The 21,468-nt window shown below is 37.1% G+C and overlaps 1 protein-coding gene across 5 annotated transcripts in view; it reads right to left on the bottom strand.

Moving 5' to 3' along the window:
* The window catches only part of LOC132154938 (TRAF2 and NCK-interacting protein kinase-like), a 68,288-nt gene that overhangs the window by 14,408 nt on the left and 32,412 nt on the right, over positions 1 to 21,468 (bottom strand). For 2 of the 5 annotated variants that reach the window (XM_059563676.1, XM_059563675.1), the window contains exons 3-15: positions 20,171 to 20,227; positions 18,668 to 18,793; positions 14,943 to 15,053; positions 14,752 to 14,842; positions 13,239 to 13,369; positions 10,488 to 10,542; positions 8,627 to 8,705; positions 8,080 to 8,255; positions 6,868 to 6,934; positions 6,573 to 6,774; positions 5,295 to 5,393; positions 3,709 to 3,795; positions 2,494 to 2,679 (exon numbers count right to left, since the gene is read on the bottom strand). In XM_059563676.1, coding sequence (XP_059419659.1) covers positions 2,494 to 2,679; positions 3,709 to 3,795; positions 5,295 to 5,393; positions 6,573 to 6,774; positions 6,868 to 6,934; positions 8,080 to 8,255; positions 8,627 to 8,705; positions 10,488 to 10,542; positions 13,239 to 13,369; positions 14,752 to 14,842; positions 14,943 to 15,053; positions 18,668 to 18,793; positions 20,171 to 20,227 — 1,467 coding nt within the window. Of the gene's footprint in view, positions 1 to 118; positions 425 to 2,493; positions 2,680 to 3,708; positions 3,796 to 5,294; positions 5,394 to 6,572; positions 6,775 to 6,867; positions 6,935 to 8,079; positions 8,256 to 8,626; positions 8,706 to 10,487; positions 10,543 to 13,238; positions 13,370 to 14,751; positions 14,843 to 14,942; positions 15,054 to 18,667; positions 18,794 to 20,170; positions 20,228 to 21,468 lie in introns of all 5 variants that reach the window. The other 3 variants (XM_059563672.1, XM_059563673.1, XM_059563674.1) reach the window with 3 other exon arrangements.

A 21,468-nucleotide genomic window follows, 5' to 3' on the forward strand; every position in this document is an offset into this window, starting at 1 on the left:
CGCTGTCATCATCGGAGTTTAGACACTCCTGGTTAATGGCGATGTGTGGAAGGAACTCATCTACATCTAGTCTATGGCAAGGCGAATCTAAGGTCGCGGCCAGGTTCTCTGAACTAACCGGTTTGGTGATCACTGGGTTTGGCTTGCGTCTGCGGGCATGATGCCCAGCCTTATGGCAGACCCTAAGCTGTTGCTCCTGCTGGCTAATGTTCAATCGACTTCCTTGCTGGCCTGAGACATGGAAGTCAGGCTGAGGCTGCTGCTGCTTCCTCTGCTGTAAATGTTTTTTGATCCTTTCACTTAAAGGGAGAACCAGTTTATTGGGGTCTGAGGGGGTCCGGTGGGGGGGGTGACGCTGACGGGATGGGGGTGAGGAATGCTTGATGTAGATGGGTTGGCTAGTTTTCAAGTGCTGAAGATGGACCTGAAACATTGAGTCAAGAGTTTTTTTGGTTAAACAGTTGAGTTGGTCAAAAAACACCTGGGCCAAGCGCATACTATAAGAATGCAAATGCAAAACTTGCAACATGCTGAAGATCTTCTAGTTCCATGTTTGCTGACAAGATGTAACTGTCGTGTTAAAGATGCATTCAGTAGTTCTTTATCTAGGGTTAGTGTTTATATTCTTTGGCCTTGTCCACACTAATATTTTAATTTGAAAACCCATCTATTTCTCTCCGTTTTGGCCTTCCGTCCACACTGAGATAACGTTTTTAAATCAAGAAAATTTCTTTTTGAAAACGCTGTTTTCGCGTCTCAGTGTGGACTGTGAAAACAGAGGCTTTTGAAAATGATGACACAAGTTTAGTCATGTGACGCATATTATACTCACTTTCACACTATTTCTATAGATGTGTTACGTTGTACACTCTTCATAACACAGTCCTGCAAACAAGAAAACAAATTTACTCGCGATCACTATTTGCGGCAAAACATGAGGGCAGTGACGTTTTAGATCAGACATACAATCGTGACTGTGTGTGACCTGGAGGCGTCAGTGAATGGGGAGTTATTTTCGTAAATAAAATAATCCTTTCCAAAAAACTGCATGAAAATGTTTTGTGTCTGTTACGTGTGAATCATCTGCAGTGAGCTTTTTTAAGGCTTTACGCATGCGCAGAAAGTGAATTTAACGTTTTCTGATTTTTCAGTGTGGATCAGACCCTTTTGGAAAACGCTTGAAAACGCTAGTGTGGACGGAAAGCGTTTTAAAAGGAAAACGCTGTTTTGTATCCAGATGAATATAGATGTAGCCTTTGTGTACTTTAAGTACTAATACCACAATAGAGTTAGACACTGCCCTGTCATCTATCACCATTGATCAGTATGATTGTCTCTGAGTTTTATGTAAATTACACTGAATTAATTATTGTGTGAACTGCTTTATAAAACATACTAGTATCACTTACCTGTCCAACACAAAAAGAACTACTAATCAGGACTTTCTCTGTCATCAGATCTTTCCATATTGTGCATGTCTTGCCAATATTTATGCTAGCTTTTTTTGTCCATGTCAGTCTTTCTGATATTCAGACCTTCACTTCTTGGCCAAACAAGTACTGATTCTTCCATTTCTTCGCTGGTAAAGCACGCCAATAAGTGTGTTCCATTTTCTAAGTTTTGTTCTTCCCATCACAAACAATGCTACAGTATGAGCACATCTGAAGAGATTTTAGCCAATGGGCATGAGGATTCTGTCCAGCATTTAGTAAAACACAGTGGATCACAAGGAGGGTGAATGGCACCATACATTATTAAACTCTTTTGAAAGAACTATTAGGAGTACAGTATTCAACTCGTCAGTCTATATAAAACACAATTTATTTCTTAAATGTGTTTTTTTTAATTAGCACCAAACTACTGAATGCACCTTTAATATGTGTGCTTTTGTATGAAAAAAATTTTGAGATCTGTGATAATTAATTACTAACAACCTTCTGTTTTATAGTGTGCACTTGGCCTAGTAAAGCAAAGACAAAAGCAGAACGCTATCATGAATATAGTTCAAAAGAGTCTGGGCTGCATCACATAAAAACATTAAATACAGTTTCCTTCAGTTATACTGTATATGGCATTCTAAATGGACTGTGGTGGTCATTTTGTTGACATCCTAGGATAAAACAAGAGAGTTAATCTGTCCGTTTTCATTTTGCTGACTCATCATCAAGCATTGTTTGACTTTCAGTAAAAGTTTCCAGGCTGATGACCCTGAAAAATGTGCTTGAAAACATTTCTGTGTAACACAGTGTCCTAACTGTTTCCAGTGACAAGCAATTCATCTGTCTGCACAGAATGTGTAACAGAGTATGATGTGAAGCCAATCAGAATATATTTGATGTTAAATGTATAGTTATAAGGATTTAGACAAATCAGACTTCACTGTGGGTGGAGCTAGAAAGTATGCCCTGGTACTTTAAAAAAAAAAAAAAAAAAAAAAAACCTATCACCGCAATGATGGAAAAAAAACTTCAGTCTAATTTCAGTTTTGCCTACCTCTTTGGCCCAGGCAGGTTTGTCGCTGAGCTTGTCGGCATCTTTGTAGTGGTAGAGTTGCTTCTTCTCTGGAGGTCTGGAGTCTTGCTGGTGTTGGAGAGAGACAAGGTAAGCCCTCTCTTGCTTGAGTTGTCTCTGCAATCTCTCGGCCTGTCTCTGTTCCTCCAGCTGTTTACGTTTATACTCCTAAAGAAAACAATGAGATTATGACAGTTAAAAAAAAAAGAAAAATACTATTCCGAAAAATCAACAAGGGTCATGCAATTGCAAGGATCGAAACACAAGAACCACAAAAGCACAATGACCATACAAAAACAAAACATGCACATGCTGGATCTATTGAAAGGTAAACATACACATAATCTATGGGATATATTCTGCCTCGATGACAGAGATCTGGGATGTTGCTAAAAAGCTTCATTTTAAGCTCAAGAACAAAACTACCTGGATAATTCTGAAGCACAGTTTTTCCTTTTCTCCTTTGACCCCCCAGTGGCTTCAATGAAAAGCAAATTTTATTGCATCTTTTTGCAGAGAAGCAACTAAGATCTTGCTGAGGTCTGCATCTCTCCCAGTTTCACTTAAAATTTCATGCAGGATTTCACAGGAACAAATGTTTTAATTTGCTGTCATTTGCCTGTCAACTTTAAATGAACTGAACACAATACACAAATAACAGTTTGTTTTGTTGTCTGTATTGTTTAGACAGTCTACATTACAGCATTGAAATAATGTGCAGTGTAGATGAATATTTCATCATGAATATAATACATGATGTATTGTACATAAATGTTAAAATCATCAAAATGTATCTCTATACAGCTGAATCACAAGTCATATAGAACTGCCATACTGTACAAACAGTAGCACTGTAGTTAGCACAGTTGTGTTCTTAAAAAGTTGGAGCCATGCTGCTCAGATGGGCAATTCAGGTTCAAGTCCAGCCATATCTTATATCTCACTCCTCAATATGTCCCCACTGTCACTAAATCAAACATTATTTCTCATATGTTACAGGCACAAGCAAAAATAAAGCAAAGCTGCACTTTCAGTACTTCAATGTAAAATCAAAGAGAATTCTATTTCTACATGCACAAAAGGGTGCCTAAAGTTTAACAGAGATATTATATGGGTCAGCACATTAGCAGGTCAAGGAGTGGAGGGACAGGGCTCAGGGGAACAGCAAGGGGAACGAGAGTGTCTTCTCTCTGTTACCAGTAGGAGTGCCTGCTCTTGCAAGAGCTGATGCTGCAGGATCTCGAGCTGTCTCTGTTCCTCCTCCAACTGACGACGGATATACTCCTACCAGTCGCGACGCAAGAGACAGAAAGAAAGGAAAACACAAGAGCGAGATTACCACAGTTTCAACAGGATTCAGAGTGAAAGTGTGACAGGAGAAGATCATAGAAGATGAATAAGTGAGATGGATAGAACAACAGAATGACAGAATGATAGAATTATACTGTAGTTAGTTAGCTAGAATGACAGCTGTTAGAATAATAGCTAGCTACCTAGAAAGATAAAGTCTTCACTAGACCAACAGAGGCAGAACAACAGCTAGTTAGATAGAACCATAGATTGCTAACTAACCATATAGAGTCATAGATAAAACTCTGGATAGAACAACGGCAAGTTAGATAGAACGCCAGCGAGCTAGCGAGATAAAATGATAAATAGAATAACAGCTAGAACCATAGATTGGAGAAGAAAAAAAAGATACCTAGCTAGATAAAATGCTAGATACCATATATCTAGGAAGAACAATATTTAGCCAGCAAAAAACATAGAAGGAAATATGAAAAAACAGCTAGCTAAATAATATCACAGAATGATAGCAAGATAGGACGATAGCTAGTTAAGAAGAATGATAGCCAGCTAGTTAGACTGAATAATACATAGAAAAATTATAGCTCCCTAGATAGAATAATACTATATTGATCATTAGAAAGATTATAAAAGAAAGAAAGAAAGAAAGAAAGAAAGAAAGAAAGAAAGGGCTCTTAGCCACAGAAAAAAAAGAAGGTAAAGACCATGTAGCAATTTAATGAAGTGGTGTAGACCTGTTTAACGCGTGGGAGAGAAGAGAAAGAAGAGAGCTGATAGTGTGATGAACAAAGGGAGGGTGTGAATGTGTGGAGAGAAAGAAAGAGCATACTGGGAGTCTGTATATCAGCACACCTGAAACAGCGTGCCTGAGAGAACAAAAGAGGTGGGAGAGGACATTGATAGTTAGAGCAGAGAGAGGGGAGTGTAATCGCTGTGTTCTCAAGAGAAACGGTGAGATGATGATGATGATGATGATGATGATGATGATGATGGAAAAACCTTTTCAGCACGAGTGGTGTGTGAGCAAGCATGGGTCAGAGCTCTGGAAAACAGCGGCCACTAACTGAGCCGTTTAGAAATGAACCGACAGCTTGGCAAGGTAATTAACCTCACCCACATGAATGAATGAGAGAAAGACTAAGATATTCTCATCTATTTATCAAGTCAGTAACTAAGCCGTCCCTTCATACATCAAGAGGTGTGTGGGAGAACGGTTCAAGGTAATGTGGCTGCACACACATTCCAGTTAGGGATGTTAGATGGTGAATATTCCCGAGCAGATAAAGAGAAAAGCAGGAGTGCTGTACACTCATTTGCAGTGTCTTATCTAGCTCTCCACAGAACCTTTTCATTTTGGAGCCATATGCAGTGTTACTTTAACAACAATTAACTTTCATTAATTGAGTGTATAGTTGGTTTCCAGTTGGGTCATGGAAGCAGTGCTGAGAGGAACTATGTGTGAACTATGTGTGTACCTGCTCCATTTCTGTCTGTCTCCTGTCATTTCTGAGCTGCTCCCTCTCCTGATGCTTCCTGAGCTCATGCTCAAGCTCATGCCACTGGTGCTGTGGGACCTACACACACACAATCATGCAGCTGAATAACCTGTTGAGTCTTTACACAGCAAGAGTGAAGAAGCTGGAAAACAGCATTTCCTTTCATGTCCGCTGGATTCATGTGCAGAGAGGCTCGAAAAAAAAAACTCAACTGGAGTGGGTCATATGTTAATGTGTGATATTTTTGGGATATAAAATGGCCATTCAGCTGGGTGATATGGAGAAGAAAAAATATACATATATATTAATGATGCTTAATCTTAAACTTATTTCAGTTAGTCGTCAAGTCAACATTTCTAATTTTCATTTAGTTTAAGATTTTCTTCTAATATTTAAATTTCAGCTTTATTTCAATTAACAAAAATGTTTTACCAACAAGGTATACCATAAAAGAAAATAAGCAACAATGTAGTGCAGAGTTTGATTTACTGAAACAGTCAGTTTGAATTGATTTCTGTAAACAAATCAAGCTTACCAAGTCAAACACGATTTTCGCTACGCAATAAGCTATTTTATAACCATTATTTATTAAGAATTATTTATATAATTATATAATTTATATAAATAAGTATTTAAGATTCTTAATGGCCAAACAAAAAAAGTGCATTAAAATCATTATAATTGTCACAACATTCTAAAAATAAAAATATATAAATATAATATCAAAATATAAATATAATATAAAAATATAAAAAATATAAAATCAGCAAAACCACTGTGAATATTCTGTTATTATATAAATAATATATTACCAGCCCTAGTAGTAGTATTACAAGAACAGGCTTCACAAAAAACTAGCTTATCATTAGCATGCTGCATTTCCTGCTTCCCACAATGCAATGTTCCTTAAAATAACCCTTGGCCTCAAGCTATGCTGAGCCTGGTGTTAAAGACATTATTCACTGTAGGAGAGAAACACTGGTCTGTGTTAGTGTTGTTATGTAAAATGTTGTTGTTGTGTGTTGTCATGTAATGTTAAGTTTTGTTGTGCTGCATAATGCTTTATGTTATGTAAATGCAAAAAGGCTCATTCATGGATTTATATTAAGAAAAGTTCCCTTCATATGAGCTCAGAGCAGCTGAAGTTATGGAAACTATAATGAGTCTTGCTCCATGAGACTACAGCTGGTGAAATCCATGGTGGTTATCGTAAACACACACGAGCACACACACACACACACATACACTATGATGTACCTCTTCTAATCGCCGCCGCTGTTCTTTTTCTTCCTCGATGTGTTTCTGTCTCTCTGCCAGTAGTTGGCGCTTGTGTTCCTCATTCTGCTGTTGTTCCAGCTGCTGTTGTCTGAGCAGGCCCTCTGATTGTTCTTTATTGACCAGCTGCAGCCGTAGGAAATCCCGCCTCAGAGTGGACTCTCCGGGCATGTTAATGATGGAGCTGTATAGGGATTGATGAATGAATCAGTTTGTCTCAAATATCCCCCATCCACACATCCAGTACTCAACCCCAAACACCTCATGCGGGCTGTACCTGGGTTCTCCCATGTCATGCTTCTCTTCCTCCTCTTCACTCCCACTGTACTCGTACTCGGTCTCATCTGCAGGTGTGAAAATTTCCAGCAGTGACATTTCAGACATGCAAAACCATCCCTGAACAATCACTGTAAGGAACCTTGACATTGGTGTCCTTAAAGCATCTGCTTTTAAAGTGCCAATGCTCCAGGATTTTGTAGCTTTTCTCTGAAGTGCACTTATGACGTTCAAGGATCAACAAATGTTTTCAATACAACAAAATTTATAGATTTTAATTTGTGACTTAAGTTTGCAGAATTTCCCAAATATGATTTTGGGGCCACTGTATATTTTCAAAAGTTTGGAATCGGTAAGCTTTTTAATGTTCTTTTTAATGCATTTATTTGATCAAAAATACAACATAACAGTAATTCAATGAAATATTATAAAAGTTTAAAATACCTTTTATATTTTGCAAAATGGTATAATGACAAAGCTGAATGTTCATCATCATTGCTCCAGTCTTCTGTGTCATACGATCCTTCATAAATCATTCTAATATGTTTTGTTGCTCAAGAAACATTTCTTATTTTGATCAAAGTCGAAAACAATGAAATGTGATTTTTTTTTTCAGGATTATGTTGAATATTTTTGGGAAATACAAATCATATAAATGTTTTACTGTCACTTTTGATCAATTTAATTAGTTTCTTTAAAAAAAAAAGTGTGTATGTTTTATTAATATTTTAAAATACAGACATTCACTGATTTACTAAAATGCTTTGGTTTAGGTCTAAATTTCTCATATAGCTCTCTTCTTAATATTATTTATAACCACACAGCAACATCCTTCAATTTCAATCTTTATTTTGCGAATACATAAAAAAAATGGCTATTTGGAGTAGGGCAATACTGCTAAACTCTTATCTAATATAACTTCAAGCAGCAATTTAAGGGGCTATATGGGGTGGGGGAGACGAGCCAAATGGAACAAGGGGAACGGGGGTCATGTGTTATGTAATAAATGCTAAATGTCAGCAGAGATAGAGCATCTCCTGAAGGGATTTTCTCAGCTGTGTGCTGAACATGGCTGTTCTATCTTCATGGTAGCTCATTTGTTTTAGTGTGTTCAACAAAGTGTGTAAGGGAAGCACTAGTAGCAGAGAAAATGGGGCATATTTGATTTGACTTGCTAATATATAAAGCAGATAAGGTTGCCAATAAGGCTCACCTCTCTCGCCTCTCTTCTTCTTGGTGCGGTCGATGTGGTCCTTGAGTTGGTTGCGAATCTGTCTCTCACTGGTCAGTTCTTGGACAAAGGGATGTTTGAGCAGCTGCTCTGTGCTGGGCCTCTTGTTGTGGTTTTTCACAAGACAGCACTCAATGAATTTATGGAATTTTATAGACCTGCAGATAGGAGGAAGAGCTTGAGAGGAACGCTGCGGCTTTCTTATCTCTTTATTTTTTATATCCTCGTTCTGTCTATCAAGCGGTCTGGCAAGAGCGAGTTTGTTTGCAAAGGAATCATGTATATAACAGTTGCTGTTAAACAATAAAAACCTGTATGTCTAGCATGACAAGCAAGGCGTTTGCACTTGACTGGGCCAACATACCAAATGAAAATCACGTGACAGATGAAGTGAACAGTGAAAGTGTTCAGGACCTTATGATTGAAAGTAAACTGGACAGAGTACTTGTGAGATCTTGTTTGGTCTTGCAGAAGTTAGACTGGGGGTCTGTCCTTGTGACCTAGCTGAAAAAAAGAGAGGGGCACTCACCACTTCTTGGACTTGAGCCGAGGAGCAGGATTTCTAGGGATCAGAAACAGGGCTCTCATTGGGTGCATATCACAAAGGGCTGTTGGGAAAGAGAAGAGAATGTTAACATGGGATGTCTTGTGCTATCTAACACCATCTGGCACATCTCAGCCTAACATTTAGAAAAAGACAGTTTTATTTATGTGCTGAAACATGAAAGCATGAATGCATATCTCTGTTGATTATCTCTTGGACGCTTCATACTGATTGTACCGTGATCAGGACCTTGACAAAAAGCAATTCATTTTTGGTTTAGATAATTAATATCCCTTGCATACAATAAAGAAAGGACTTTGCACTCACAATGACACCCATTCAAAATGTGCATAACAAGCTGGCTACTAAAAGTTTTTCAATAAAGGCTGTATTCATACATGGCTCAAATTGGATTTTTCCCCTGCTTGATAACACAACACAAAATATAAAATACAATAAAAAAAAACATTTGCAATAACATATAAAATACAAAATGTAATACATTAGCTCTCAAATGTTGTGACACTTGTTTTGAACGGTGACAACAGAAACCAAAATTCAATTTATAATGATTGAAGTGAGTGCATGAATTCAAGTTAAATGTTAATGTCAACAAAAGTTAATGTTAGGATGAATATGCCAGGGTCGGGTGTTTTACACATTTAGGTTTCTTAGCAATGCCTTCTAAGACATGTGCATGATATGACCCACATTTAAAAGGTCAGGTGAACATTGTCAAAGCATGTAGTTCTGGTAATACATCCTATAATCTTGAACTGACACAAAAAATACATCTATTTCTCATATGCACTGCATTCGTTTTCAGCATGCCTCAATATAAAACCACTCATGACCAATATCAAGCATTAACAAGAGGTTAAAAACTCAATTTTCAAGCTTGCTTTCAACAAATCCAACAAATATTAAGCGAATACCAACTCTGGAATAGGATTGTGCGGCTTGAATAGACGCAGATGCCAAGTATCAGACTACATGGGCAGGTGCAATGAGTTCCCAGCACAGAACGGTCACGGTTTGAGGGTACACTGTCTTTCAGCCTGGCAGCAGGGATGGCAAGTTCATTCCAAACTAGAGGACGTTCAGGCTTAGTGAGTTAGACAAGCAATGCCACTTTTGGACATAGAGCTGTTGCTACATACCGAGGGCCAATATGCCAGTGCCAACAAAAATACATGCACAAACACACACACATTTACATTTGTTTTCATCAATCACAACGGTGAGTCATCTCTCCAATGGACTACATTAAATAAAAAAATTCATTTAAATTAAAAAAAAAAGGCAGATTTGTCCTCAAGTGCACTACCCAGCAGCTTTCTGTCCCCTGGCCAAAGCAGTACCACCCTGCCAGGGCACCTTCCTACAGGATTATTCCCATCTCCAGCCAGGACAAGATCACTAGAGTCTGCCTACCCTTTTGCCTATCCGTCAATGCTCAGCCATTTTTGAGACAACCTTCCACAAAGAGCGGCTCACGCAGGCTGAGGACAATCTTATATATCTAAATGATGCAAGGAAGATGTCTGTGACATTCACATATACTTCAGTGACTCAACATACGGCCTCTTTTTCTGTGTTGGCTTGCGTCCCACAAATTTAAAAAAAAAAAAAATTATTTGTAAAGTATTTAATTCTGTGTAGGCACTGCTTCAGGGTTATTAAAAATTAACAAAACACTTTCAACAAAACTTCTAAGCGAGGATTCTGCTTTGATGACCTTGAAAAATGAAATAGTCCTGTCCTGATGTAACTTTGGATGGAGTATACCTCTTCTATTATAACATAAACCCCAATATACACAAAGTAATGAATCAAATTTACTCACGTGGGGCTCCTTCGCCCATCTCAATGGCTGTGATTCCCAATGACCACAGGTCACTCTGAAACACAAGAGAGAGAGAGAGGACACTTCACATGAGATGAGACACTAAAACTTAAGACGTCACAGAAATGAAGTTTAGAAATATTAGATAAACTATTACCGAACATAAAACTAACCTAGTAAAAAAAAAAAAAAAAAAAAAAGTAACTTGCTCTGAACACATCAAATGTCTGTATGCCCCTTAAAATGGTATAAAATTGGTCTTTCCCATCTGGTCTTGATCTTCTTGATGTACTTTATTTTAAGGTCCAATTCTTGCTATTAACTAGTTGCTTTTTAGCATGCTTATTATTAGCATACTGACCGTTTATTAGTACTTATAAAGCACATATTAATGCCCTATTCTGCATGACCACAATCTAGATTCTTTAATCCTACTCCATACCTGAACTTAACAACTACCTTATTAAATATTAATAAGCAGCAATTTTGGAGTATGTTCAGGGAAAACTCTTAGTAAATAGTTAATATGTGTTCTCTATTCTAAAGTGTTACAGATTCACTAATACCACACACAGCATGTCAATAAAACCCTCTGCAAAAATGTTCTGGTCCTTATGTTAGATTATTCAGATCTATAACTTTACAGTAGATGTTGATGTAATTTAACTGATTTTAATTTTTTTCCATCAAAATCCACTTTTTATTAACTCCACATTTAACACTCGTCTCTGAATACAGAACAAATCTGACCGTTATCATGTTGGAGGAGGCTCTACCAAACTTGCAATATATCCTCAATAGAAAATTACTGAATATATATATATATATATATATATATATATTTTTTTTTTTTTTTTTTCAATGTAACATTGTAAAAGACATTTTTTGCCCAGTGCACTGATTAATTCCCGATTCTGTTCACAGGTGTGGGTATATTAACTATTTGCAAGAGCTAATTCATTTATTCAGATGCTGGGATATCCGTTTATCTAAAACAGTCATAGTTCACATAACTCATCAAACCAGTTTCACTTCTTTGTTGTTTCTCTCTACAGACAAACATAACCACAGGTACATAACAAAAAACCAGTGTGATAACCTTTTGCTTCTCTTCCATGGAAGTCTGGCTGCCTGACAGTTTCTCTGGAACTGCTGTCACTAAAAAAAACAAAACGGTCTGATGGATTCTAACGAAATCTGTTTATCATTTATCTGCATTACATTTCAAAACAAAGATGAGTGATCGCTTCCTTAAGACTTCACCCCTATGTAATCTGTCAGAGAAAAGATAGGCTCGCACTGCTAATGCTCTCTTTTATTCCAAGGCAGTAATGAAACTGGTGTCACATGACTTTTTTAGCATTAGATAAAGTAAGTTAATTCAATATTTACTAAATTATTTTCTAATATTTAACATGCATTGAAATGGACTACAGCTTAATGCTAAAAAGAAACAGGCCAATATTTCTTCCTGTTTTAGTGACATTATCAACGCTGCCAGCCACAGCACGGATCACTGTATTTGCGTGTGTGATTTGTGGATAATGGTGACTAAATTGTTACAGAGGCGAGTTTATTAGATTTTGATTGCATATGCTCACATGTGTATTGAGTAAACTGAGGAGTCATGATCAATATTCTCCTCTCGGCTAAATCACTGCAGACCAATTTGAATTGAAAGCGCTCTGTTGTTTGCTGTTTTAGAGCAGCATTTTCATTGGCTGCAGCAGCACAGCAACATTCAAAATTTATTTATGTACAGTACAGACCAAAAGTTTGGAAACATTACTATTTTTAATGTTTTTGAAAGAAGTTTCTTCTGCTCATCAAGCCTGCATTTATTTGATCAAAAATACAGAAAAAACAGTAATATTGTGAAATATTATTACAACTTAAAATAATAGTTTTCTATTTGAATATACTTTAAAAAAATAATTTATTCCTGTGAGGCAAAGCTGAATTTTCAGCATCATTACTCCAGCCTTCAGTGTCACATGTAACATCCAGTCTATCACATGATCATTTAGAAATCATTCTAATATTCTGATTTATTATGAGTGTTTGAAACAGTTCTGCTGTCTAATATATTTGATGAATAAAAGGTTAAAAAGAACTGCATTTATTCAAAATAAAAAAGAAATTTCTAATAATATTTTTCTTTACTACCACTTTTTATCAATTTAACACATCCTTGCTGAATAAAAGTATTGATTTTATTTAAAAAAAAAAAAGAAAAAAAAAATTACTGACCCCAAATTACTGACCAGTAGTGTATATTGTTATTACAAAATATTTATATTTTAAAAACATAGCTTTTTTTTTCATCAAATTATCCTAAAAAAGTATCACATGTTCTGAAAAAATATTAAGCAGCAGAACTGTTTCCAACTTTGATAATGAATCATCATATTAGAATGATTTCTTAAGGATCATGTGATAATGATCCTAAAAATTCAGCTTTGCATCACAGAAATAAATGATAATTTAAAGTATAATAAATGTAAAAACAATTATTTTAAATTGTAATAATATATCACAAAATTAAATTTTTTCTGTATTTTTGATCAAATAAATCCAGGCTTGATGAGCAGAAGAAACTTCTTTGAAAAACATAAAAAATAGTAATGTTTCCAAACTTTTGGTCTGTACTGTATATGTATGTTTTCTCACGATGTGAGACACTTGATTTTCACTTCAAGGACAGCGTATCATATGTTACAGATTATGCATTTCCGAGTATGGAGAGCTCACCTTAAAGTCATATGTAGCATCAGGATTCTCATCACACGCGATGACCTCTGGTGCCATCCAATAAGGAGTGCCGATGAAAGTGTTCCTGCGGCTCACGGTGCGGTCCAGCTGTGCACTCACACCGAAGTCCACTGGGGTTGAGATGAAATAGATGAAGAGGAAAGCAGTCTGATCAGTGTTAAGCAAATGTTGAGAGCTACAGAGGTAAGACAGGTGGGACTAACTGTAAGGAATAGTCAGAGTAACACCATATTTAATAGGAATGAAAACAAGGCTGTGAGGGATAGAAGTACAGTGCATTTAATGGACTGTACTGTTATTTAAAAACAAACTGATTGTTCAGCTAACTAAATGTATTACCCAAAACAAAAACAAAAATTGCTGCGAAGTGAATTCTGTGTGAGCAGTGCTTTTACACTATACAATTGACAAAGGACCTTTTTTGCAGGGTTTCATGGTTTGCACAAGAAAACCCACCCAATTGCTATTCAAAATTAGCCCAATTGCATTTCGAGGGGTCCCCGGTAAAAAAAAAAAAAAAAAAAAAAAATTCATGCCGGGGGGTAAAATACCCTTTTTTTGATCATTCCAGGGGATAGATATCATGTTAAAGGAGTCGCTTCAATCCGCAGACATGAAAAACAACCCGCAGCAACAGTGTTAAAGTAGCCCAAGCATCACTGCTTTTTTGTCTGTAAAATTTCACTAAGGTTACCACAACTTTATGCTGTGTGAGTGGGCCCGCCCACAGTGGAATTTCACCGGTCCAAAATGGTCCATCACCCTATCACAGCCAATCAAAAGTATTTGACGTTTAATGTATAATTTAGCATTTAGTGTAGACCAAGAGCTTCTCACTTGAAGTTTAATACGTTTACACAATGTTACAGCACCACATTGAAAAAAAAATCAACAGCTGCTGCAGTTTTTGGTTAGTGCCTTGCAAGCTGTCAAGCTTCTTCTGTAAAGAATCTGAATAACATAAGAAGCTAGTTTAACTAGACACTCTAAATTGAAAATGTAAAACATTTAGGCGTGATAAATCAAACAGGTGTGCTGATATGAGAGTTCCTGTGCTTTCAGGTAATTGGCCTCTCCTCACACTAAACACAGAGATGTAATGAGATCAGATAAAAACAAATGTTCTCAAGGCAGAGAGAGACAGAGAAAAGAAACGATTTGTTTTGAAAGCTCCTTTCACAATCACAAAACTTTAGCATCCAGCCTTCAGCATACAGCACTTATGAAGTTCATGAGCAGCACTGTCAACTAAAGGATAATCAATTATTTACCCCACACAGGCTAATTGATTTACCTCTGATCCAGTCTACTCTGTCTCCCAGTCTATGCTAATTTCCTCACTGAGCCTTTAAGGTGCACTGCTAAAGGGCAACAGAACATTAGCATTGCTGGGCCGTGCTTCTTTCACATTCCTTTGCTTTGAAACCTTCTCTGCACAGTCACAGCGAGGCCCGTAAATGCTATGCAAAGTTATCCAATCCTGTACTCTTACCTAGTTTGACATCTGCGTTCTCTGTTAGCAGCACATTCTGTCCTTTGATGTCTCTGTGGATGACTTTGTGTTGGTGGAGATGACTGAGCCCCTGAAAGAGCGACAAACATGAATTAGCAGAGAAAAAAGGACAAATGAATGGCAGAATCCTTAATTCACAAACTAGGTTGTTACTAGGTTGTAACCGTTACCTTGAGGATCTCTCTGCTAATGTAGGCAGTCCAGTCTTCCCTCAGCGAGTTGCCCTTGGTGTTCTTGATCAGGTCTGTCACTGAGCCTGCCCCACAGAACTCCATCACCAGCTGTAGAGGAGACAATGCAAGTCAACTCCTGCAAATCTCAATTGTCCGGTCAACAACTCTTAACCCCCTGAATCTCATATCTGTGCAGCTGGCCAATTTATCCCGATTTTACACCCACCTCCCATTTGCAACAACTCAAACCGCAAACACTCACAAACAAAACCCAAACAAACAAACAAACATCACAATAGGGCCCGTCTGCTTTAATCAGCCTGTTACTATTTCATGGGATTCGTGGGATTATGTCTGGGTTGATTTTATTATATATTAAGACAGAGAAGAAAGTCCCACAGATCATTAAAAACATGATAAATATTGCAGCATTCAACACAAACACCCAAGTAGGGACATCCAAATGGAGGACATAAAAAGAGAGAGAGAGAGAGAGAGAGAGTGGCAGCTGTCCATTAATATGCAAGTGGATGCTGGGATAAATGAAGCAGACAAGAGGGAAGGCCTGTGACCATCGTCATGCACTGAAGATCTGATCCCCTCTTCTCCCACCGGTCCATGTCTATCAGACCAAAGACGTGCAGTGTTTAAAAGACCACATCACTCAGGCTTTAATTGGACCTGATTTGGCTGCAAGAATGAAACTGGCTGGCAAGCACAAGAGATCACGTGGGATTTACACTTTAACATCTGATGTGAATGCCATTTAAGATTCAACTGATTATGAATCTAGAAATGGATGTCTTATATAAATCTAGAAGTGTTCAACAAAACAAAATAAAAACACAAAATGAAAAAACCTACAAAACATACCCAAGCAGAAATAAAAAGGAGTGAAAACTTAAACTCAAGTGTCTGTCACACATCCTTGGTAAGATGAATTGAAGTCCAAGTTCATTTCCTTCCTTTAGCTGTTAAGATTTTTTGTACTAAGGGGAAGGGTAATTCTTCAGAAGTATAAGGTGATATTGCTGTAATAAAGGTATGCTGATAATACAAAAGGATCATGTTAGTTAATCAGTCCATTAATCTTTACCCATTTGTGTTCCTGGGTGGAGGCAATGAACTCTTACAGATACAGAAAAAAGGATTTGTTCTCATGAAAAGGGCAACTGACAAATAACTAAATGAAAAGTTGTTCTGAGAAACACCTACGTTTTTTAAACACTAGTGGTGGAAAGAGTACTAGAATTTCACTTAAGTAAGGAATCATTAACAAGTACAAGTAAATGAACAACTACTCAAGTTACAAACTACTCACGTTACAAAGTACTTAGTATTATTTTTCTATTTTACCCAAAATTAGACGACGTGAGCATTATGGAGCAGGGTTAGCCCTAACCCTAACACGCATGTTTAAGGTCTGTTTCACAAGCGAGACCCAGGAAATCCCTTATATGGACAAATGCATCAGATATAAATGCACTATGTAAGGACATCTGTAGTTAAGCTTAGAAATCTTGAGGTCTAAGCAAATTATGATCCACTTACGAGATACAAAACCACAACAACGCACGTCAAAACATCATGTGCTGCTTGACCTCTTTAATACTTTATGAATCATTTGAAACTTTCTGTCTGGGATGCCATAAAGGAGGAAGAATGAGATCATTGAGCACTGCCGATGAGGCTGTGTTTTGCTTCTCTATTTTAAGACGCTGACTCATTTTCACACACACTTAATCGTAGGCTGTGATTCAGCACCAATGTGTGTCCTAGACAGAGAAGTGCATCATACAGTAGGACTGCGTGATGTTTAGGCATTTTCACAGCAACATAGATCTCAACAGTATCAAAACTCAATGACCTCAGTTCACTGCTTTGAAAAGATCAGCATACGCTTTTTGATGCTGGGGGTGCTGATGTGGTTTGATCATGATCACTTGATCATGCAAAAAGCTTCTTTCCCAATCTCTATGTCTTTGTGCTTTTGATTGGCAGGTCAGAGGGAATGCTGAAGAGGTTTGTGGCCCTTGAGTCTTACAGCAGAGGGAATGTCACCCTACATCTGGAAGGTCTGCCCATTCAAGAGCTGTCACTCAGCGCTGAGATGGGTCACAAACGCACTTAATTTCATCCGATGTCTATCTTTACTGGTGGAGTGCTTAATCTACAGTAGGTGCCCCTGTGTGTTCCTGCAGCCGCTGATAAACAACACAAATTACCCTGCCACTATCAGACTTGTCCTGTCTTTCAGCTGAGGAATAGAAGGGGAGTGGAAGAGGGAAAGAGTAGGTAGGTTGAGGAAAATATGGACAAGAAAAGTAAAGTAAAGATGGAGTGAAAGAATATGTCTAGACAGCACACATAAAGAATGCCCTCTTTTGACTTATTAGTGAGATCCGTACTTACTTTTTATACAGAAAGATAAAAAGATAAACATCTGTCACTGGGGTGGTACTCTAAGTTACAAAAGCTAAATGGCTCTACGTTGGTGCATATTAGTACATTACAGGTACATTAGTACTTTAAAACTACATATACCGCCCCAGTGAGTTCTGAGAGTCTGAGAGTGTAGGCTAACACTATCAAGGCAAATACAGTAATCACCGGAACTGTGAAAATGACTTCCAAGTGTTAAAATGAATTGATCTGGTATACATTTTCTCACCAAAGTTTTCCCCAAATCTGAGCAAAGCGCAGACAAATCAGTCTTTCGTAAGAAAGATCACATTCTAGAGACTCAATTTCGGTTAGAATTTTGACAAATAGTGGTTTAAATGGTAATTGACCTATGCATTAAAACACAGGAAAATCAAACATAGTTTTACTGGATTATTACTATTGTATACAGTAAGTATTATTAAATATTTTCTAGTGAGCCTTGAGTGAATTTTGTGTCAAATAAGTGTTTGTTTCATTTATAAAAAAAAAATTGGTATAATTAAATTAATTATTATTTATAACAGTGGCTCTCAATCTAATCTCTTTAAATCGAAGGCCCATCAATTGTCGAACACAATATTTGAAAGGTCCATATAGGCTGTTATATTATTTCTGTATTTCTGCTGTAATTATGACAAAGCTGCTAATTATTATACCGCTTTATTAACAAAAGCTGAGAGCTTATTATAATTAATTTTGTGACACCAAAAGTTTGAAGACCTGTATGTTTTTTTTACATTAAAATTTTTTACATTGTAAATTACATCATAAAAAATAAAATAAAATAAATGAATAAAAAAAAAACATATGTAGTTATACCCAGTTCCCTGGTTGAGAACCACCGATTTATAGTACTATATCATCATTATATCTTTATAGGCCACCCTTATCTCTAAATACTGGGTTTGGGTTTTGGAAAAACTATATTGGTCAGCCACTACATTCCAGTTCCCATTAACACAACTCAGCAGAAATACTGTGAAGAGTACATAAAATAGACCCATTCTGTTATTCCAACTTTTATAAAAAGGCTTCACAGCCTTTACAAAGTCCTTAACTTTTCAGCGCACAGAGCTCCATTAACTCTCCATGACAACAAGTCTGTAGGCGAGACAACAGTTCTTTGAATTCTGTTCATCAATGTTCATTGAAGGCCCATTTATCATACACTTCCCCATGGGCCCACAAAAGACCACATATACACAGTGCAGTGAGTTTGAAGCACAGATGGATACACTCTCTCTATCTCCTCTGGCACTGTGGGACACGGTACTCACCCACAGCTGGTCGTCCACACCGAGACGGTTCTTTTTAATGAAGGCACCATAGTAGGTGGCAATGTTCCTGTGGTGAGAGTATTTCTTCAGCATGTTGATCTCAGCTTTGATCTCCTCATCTTCCTCCTGTCAAGAGCAAGGAATCATGGGATATCTCACTAAACTCTGAAGTAAATCTTGAGGCATGTGGGACCACTCTAGTGACCTATAATAAGGGCTAGTGGCCCACTTACAGATGCAGGTACTTTTATGTGAAGTAAATGAGAGAAGGAGGGCAGAGAGCACACTATTAGCTCTTGGTCCCAAGAATTAAATCCTGACTGGAGTATCCCTCTGGGAGCCCCTCAAGCCACCCAACTCAATGAACTCTTTTTAAGAGCATTCTGGATACAGCTATTTGAGCTAATGACAACTCTCTTTATCTGCTCTCTCATTCACTTCAGGTCAAACACATAATTTCCAGGAACACCCATCCTGATAACTGGGTTTCCCTCATCACTCGACCAATTAATCGGTTTCTTTTTTATATGTTTGTTATTGTCTATTAGATTCAGAGATTTAATGTATTGTTATTGGTCAATATGACATATTTAAGTGTTCATGCTCATTTCCATTTTTTTTACATTTAGATGACCTTTGTCATTATCTAATGCTTACTTAAAGTTCATTTATAAAAAAACTACCAGTAATCTACCTAACACTAATCTACTGCAGCAACTACTACTACTACTACTAGTAATTATAATCATGCTCAATTGAATCTTAAGCATATCTCAAAATATCTATTTTTATTCAGTAAATTATAAAGTAGTGGAGCCTAAATTCACTTGTATCATTTAAAACAACTGATTTTAATACTTCCTGTATTATTTTTTATTTTGCCAAAAAAGAAAAATAGAATTTTGTCTTATCAGTTATCCGTCATTAAGATATGGTTTTGAAACCTTTATAGTCCATAGTACAATTACAAACACAGCCAGCAGTGGCCAGTGGAATCATAACAGCTTATGAATTTGATTCACTATGCCATTTCAAAATCTACAACAGCTTATTAAATGCTTAATTTACATATGAATTAAAAATAAAAATAAAAACTGGAAAAATCTGCCGTTAAAATGAGCAGACGTGACTGAAATACTGCAACTTATTAAAAGAAATTCATTCCCAATAAATACAGTATGCTAGCATTGCAGCCCAATTAAAAACACAGAAAACATTGCAGCCTTATATTTTCTGCTCTGTTATAAAGAGGGATGCTAAAAGGTTATTAAGATGATATCATATTTTATCATGAAGAGAACTTATAAAGGGAAAACTAAGCATTGGAGATATATGGAAATACTAAAACTTCAAAAATAAGATCAACTAAGTCTAAAATAAACCTGCACATCAGAGCAAAGGACTCTCATTCAAGAGGCTTTGAAATCTTGTCTGTAAAAGACCTCAACAGTTTCAGAGCATTATAAGAGATCAATACTGAAGTACAGATGAAAATAAACTCACCCCTGTGACATCCATGCACTTGATGGCAGCCAGTTGACCTGTTTTGACATGTCGGCCCTGCAGAGAAACAAACACAGGTCGTGCTTAGAAAAAAGCTTAAAACTTGCAATATTATTGTGGCTTCATCATGCCTGGGAAACAAACAATTTAAACCTAAATCTTCTATGTATATAATTATCGCATTTAATATTCCTATTCTAGGCAGAGTAAACAAACAATAAAGCATGCTAAAGCATGCTTACCTGCACTGAAAAGAACTTTCTTAAAATAGCTGGACTGGAATGTACAGCTCAAATGAAATCTGTCTATTAAAAGGCACTGATAAATACTTTCGTTTTTAAAGATATGTGAACTCCGTAAGAATGAATGCACTGACTTGATATGTACTGTATGTTCTTATTCTCAGTATCACTAAATCATCCACAGAAGCTTATTTGTATAAGCACAGGCCTACAGTGAAACAGGCACGTACAATTCCCAAATCACAATCACATGGAGGTTTACAGACAAGGTGGTCTGTCCCCATTTCTGAGTTACGAGAAGGTTTTGTTCACTGGAGTCCAAGTTGTGTCAGAGCAGTTAAACCCAGATTTCACTGTGAACAAGTGACATATCTTCATCCTCACAATATTCCCATCCCCCCTTTGCTCATTAACAAATGAATCCGTCTTACAAATCAGCATTCACAACTACGTGAAACCATAGGGGCATCGCTGAGCAGTACTGATTTAGTTACAAAAGTAGCAACTTCCTACTAATTCAGAGTGTCTGGCCTCAGCTATCTGCAAGATCCTTCTTCTGATGTAGGTCACAAGTGTGGTGGCAATCTTTCCTACGGTATCAGCCAATCGGCAGCTGGCACTGTGATTTCAATTTTTTTTTTTTCATTTGGATTGTTACAAGACAGCAAAGCACTAGAGGAAGTAAACAGAGATACTAAAAATGAAGATATCTTGATAGTTAAATGTCAGAGGGAAAGGAATTCAGAACAGACTCTGTAGAAAAGCACAGCCTGAGATGCAGGATTCAACATAAGGCGAATGTCCTTGACTATTTGTTGGAAGGCCAAAAGAGAGATTCTCAGACAAATGACAACAACACCTCAGATGCATTATTAATGGAAAAAATCTGACTCATGCAAACATGTACAGTCCTTTACCATAGCGAAATAACTGCAGCTTCACACACACACACAGCAGATGGGCCAGACGGTGCTGCTTTTCAATGCCTCTATGATTAGATTCGGCGTTGATTCAAAAGAAAAATCCAATCTTCTTTTCTTCCAAATGGAATGTGGA

This window comes from Carassius carassius, chromosome 12 (genome assembly GCF_963082965.1).
Source record: "Carassius carassius chromosome 12, fCarCar2.1, whole genome shotgun sequence".
Lineage (NCBI taxonomy): Eukaryota > Metazoa > Chordata > Actinopteri > Cypriniformes > Cyprinidae > Carassius > Carassius carassius.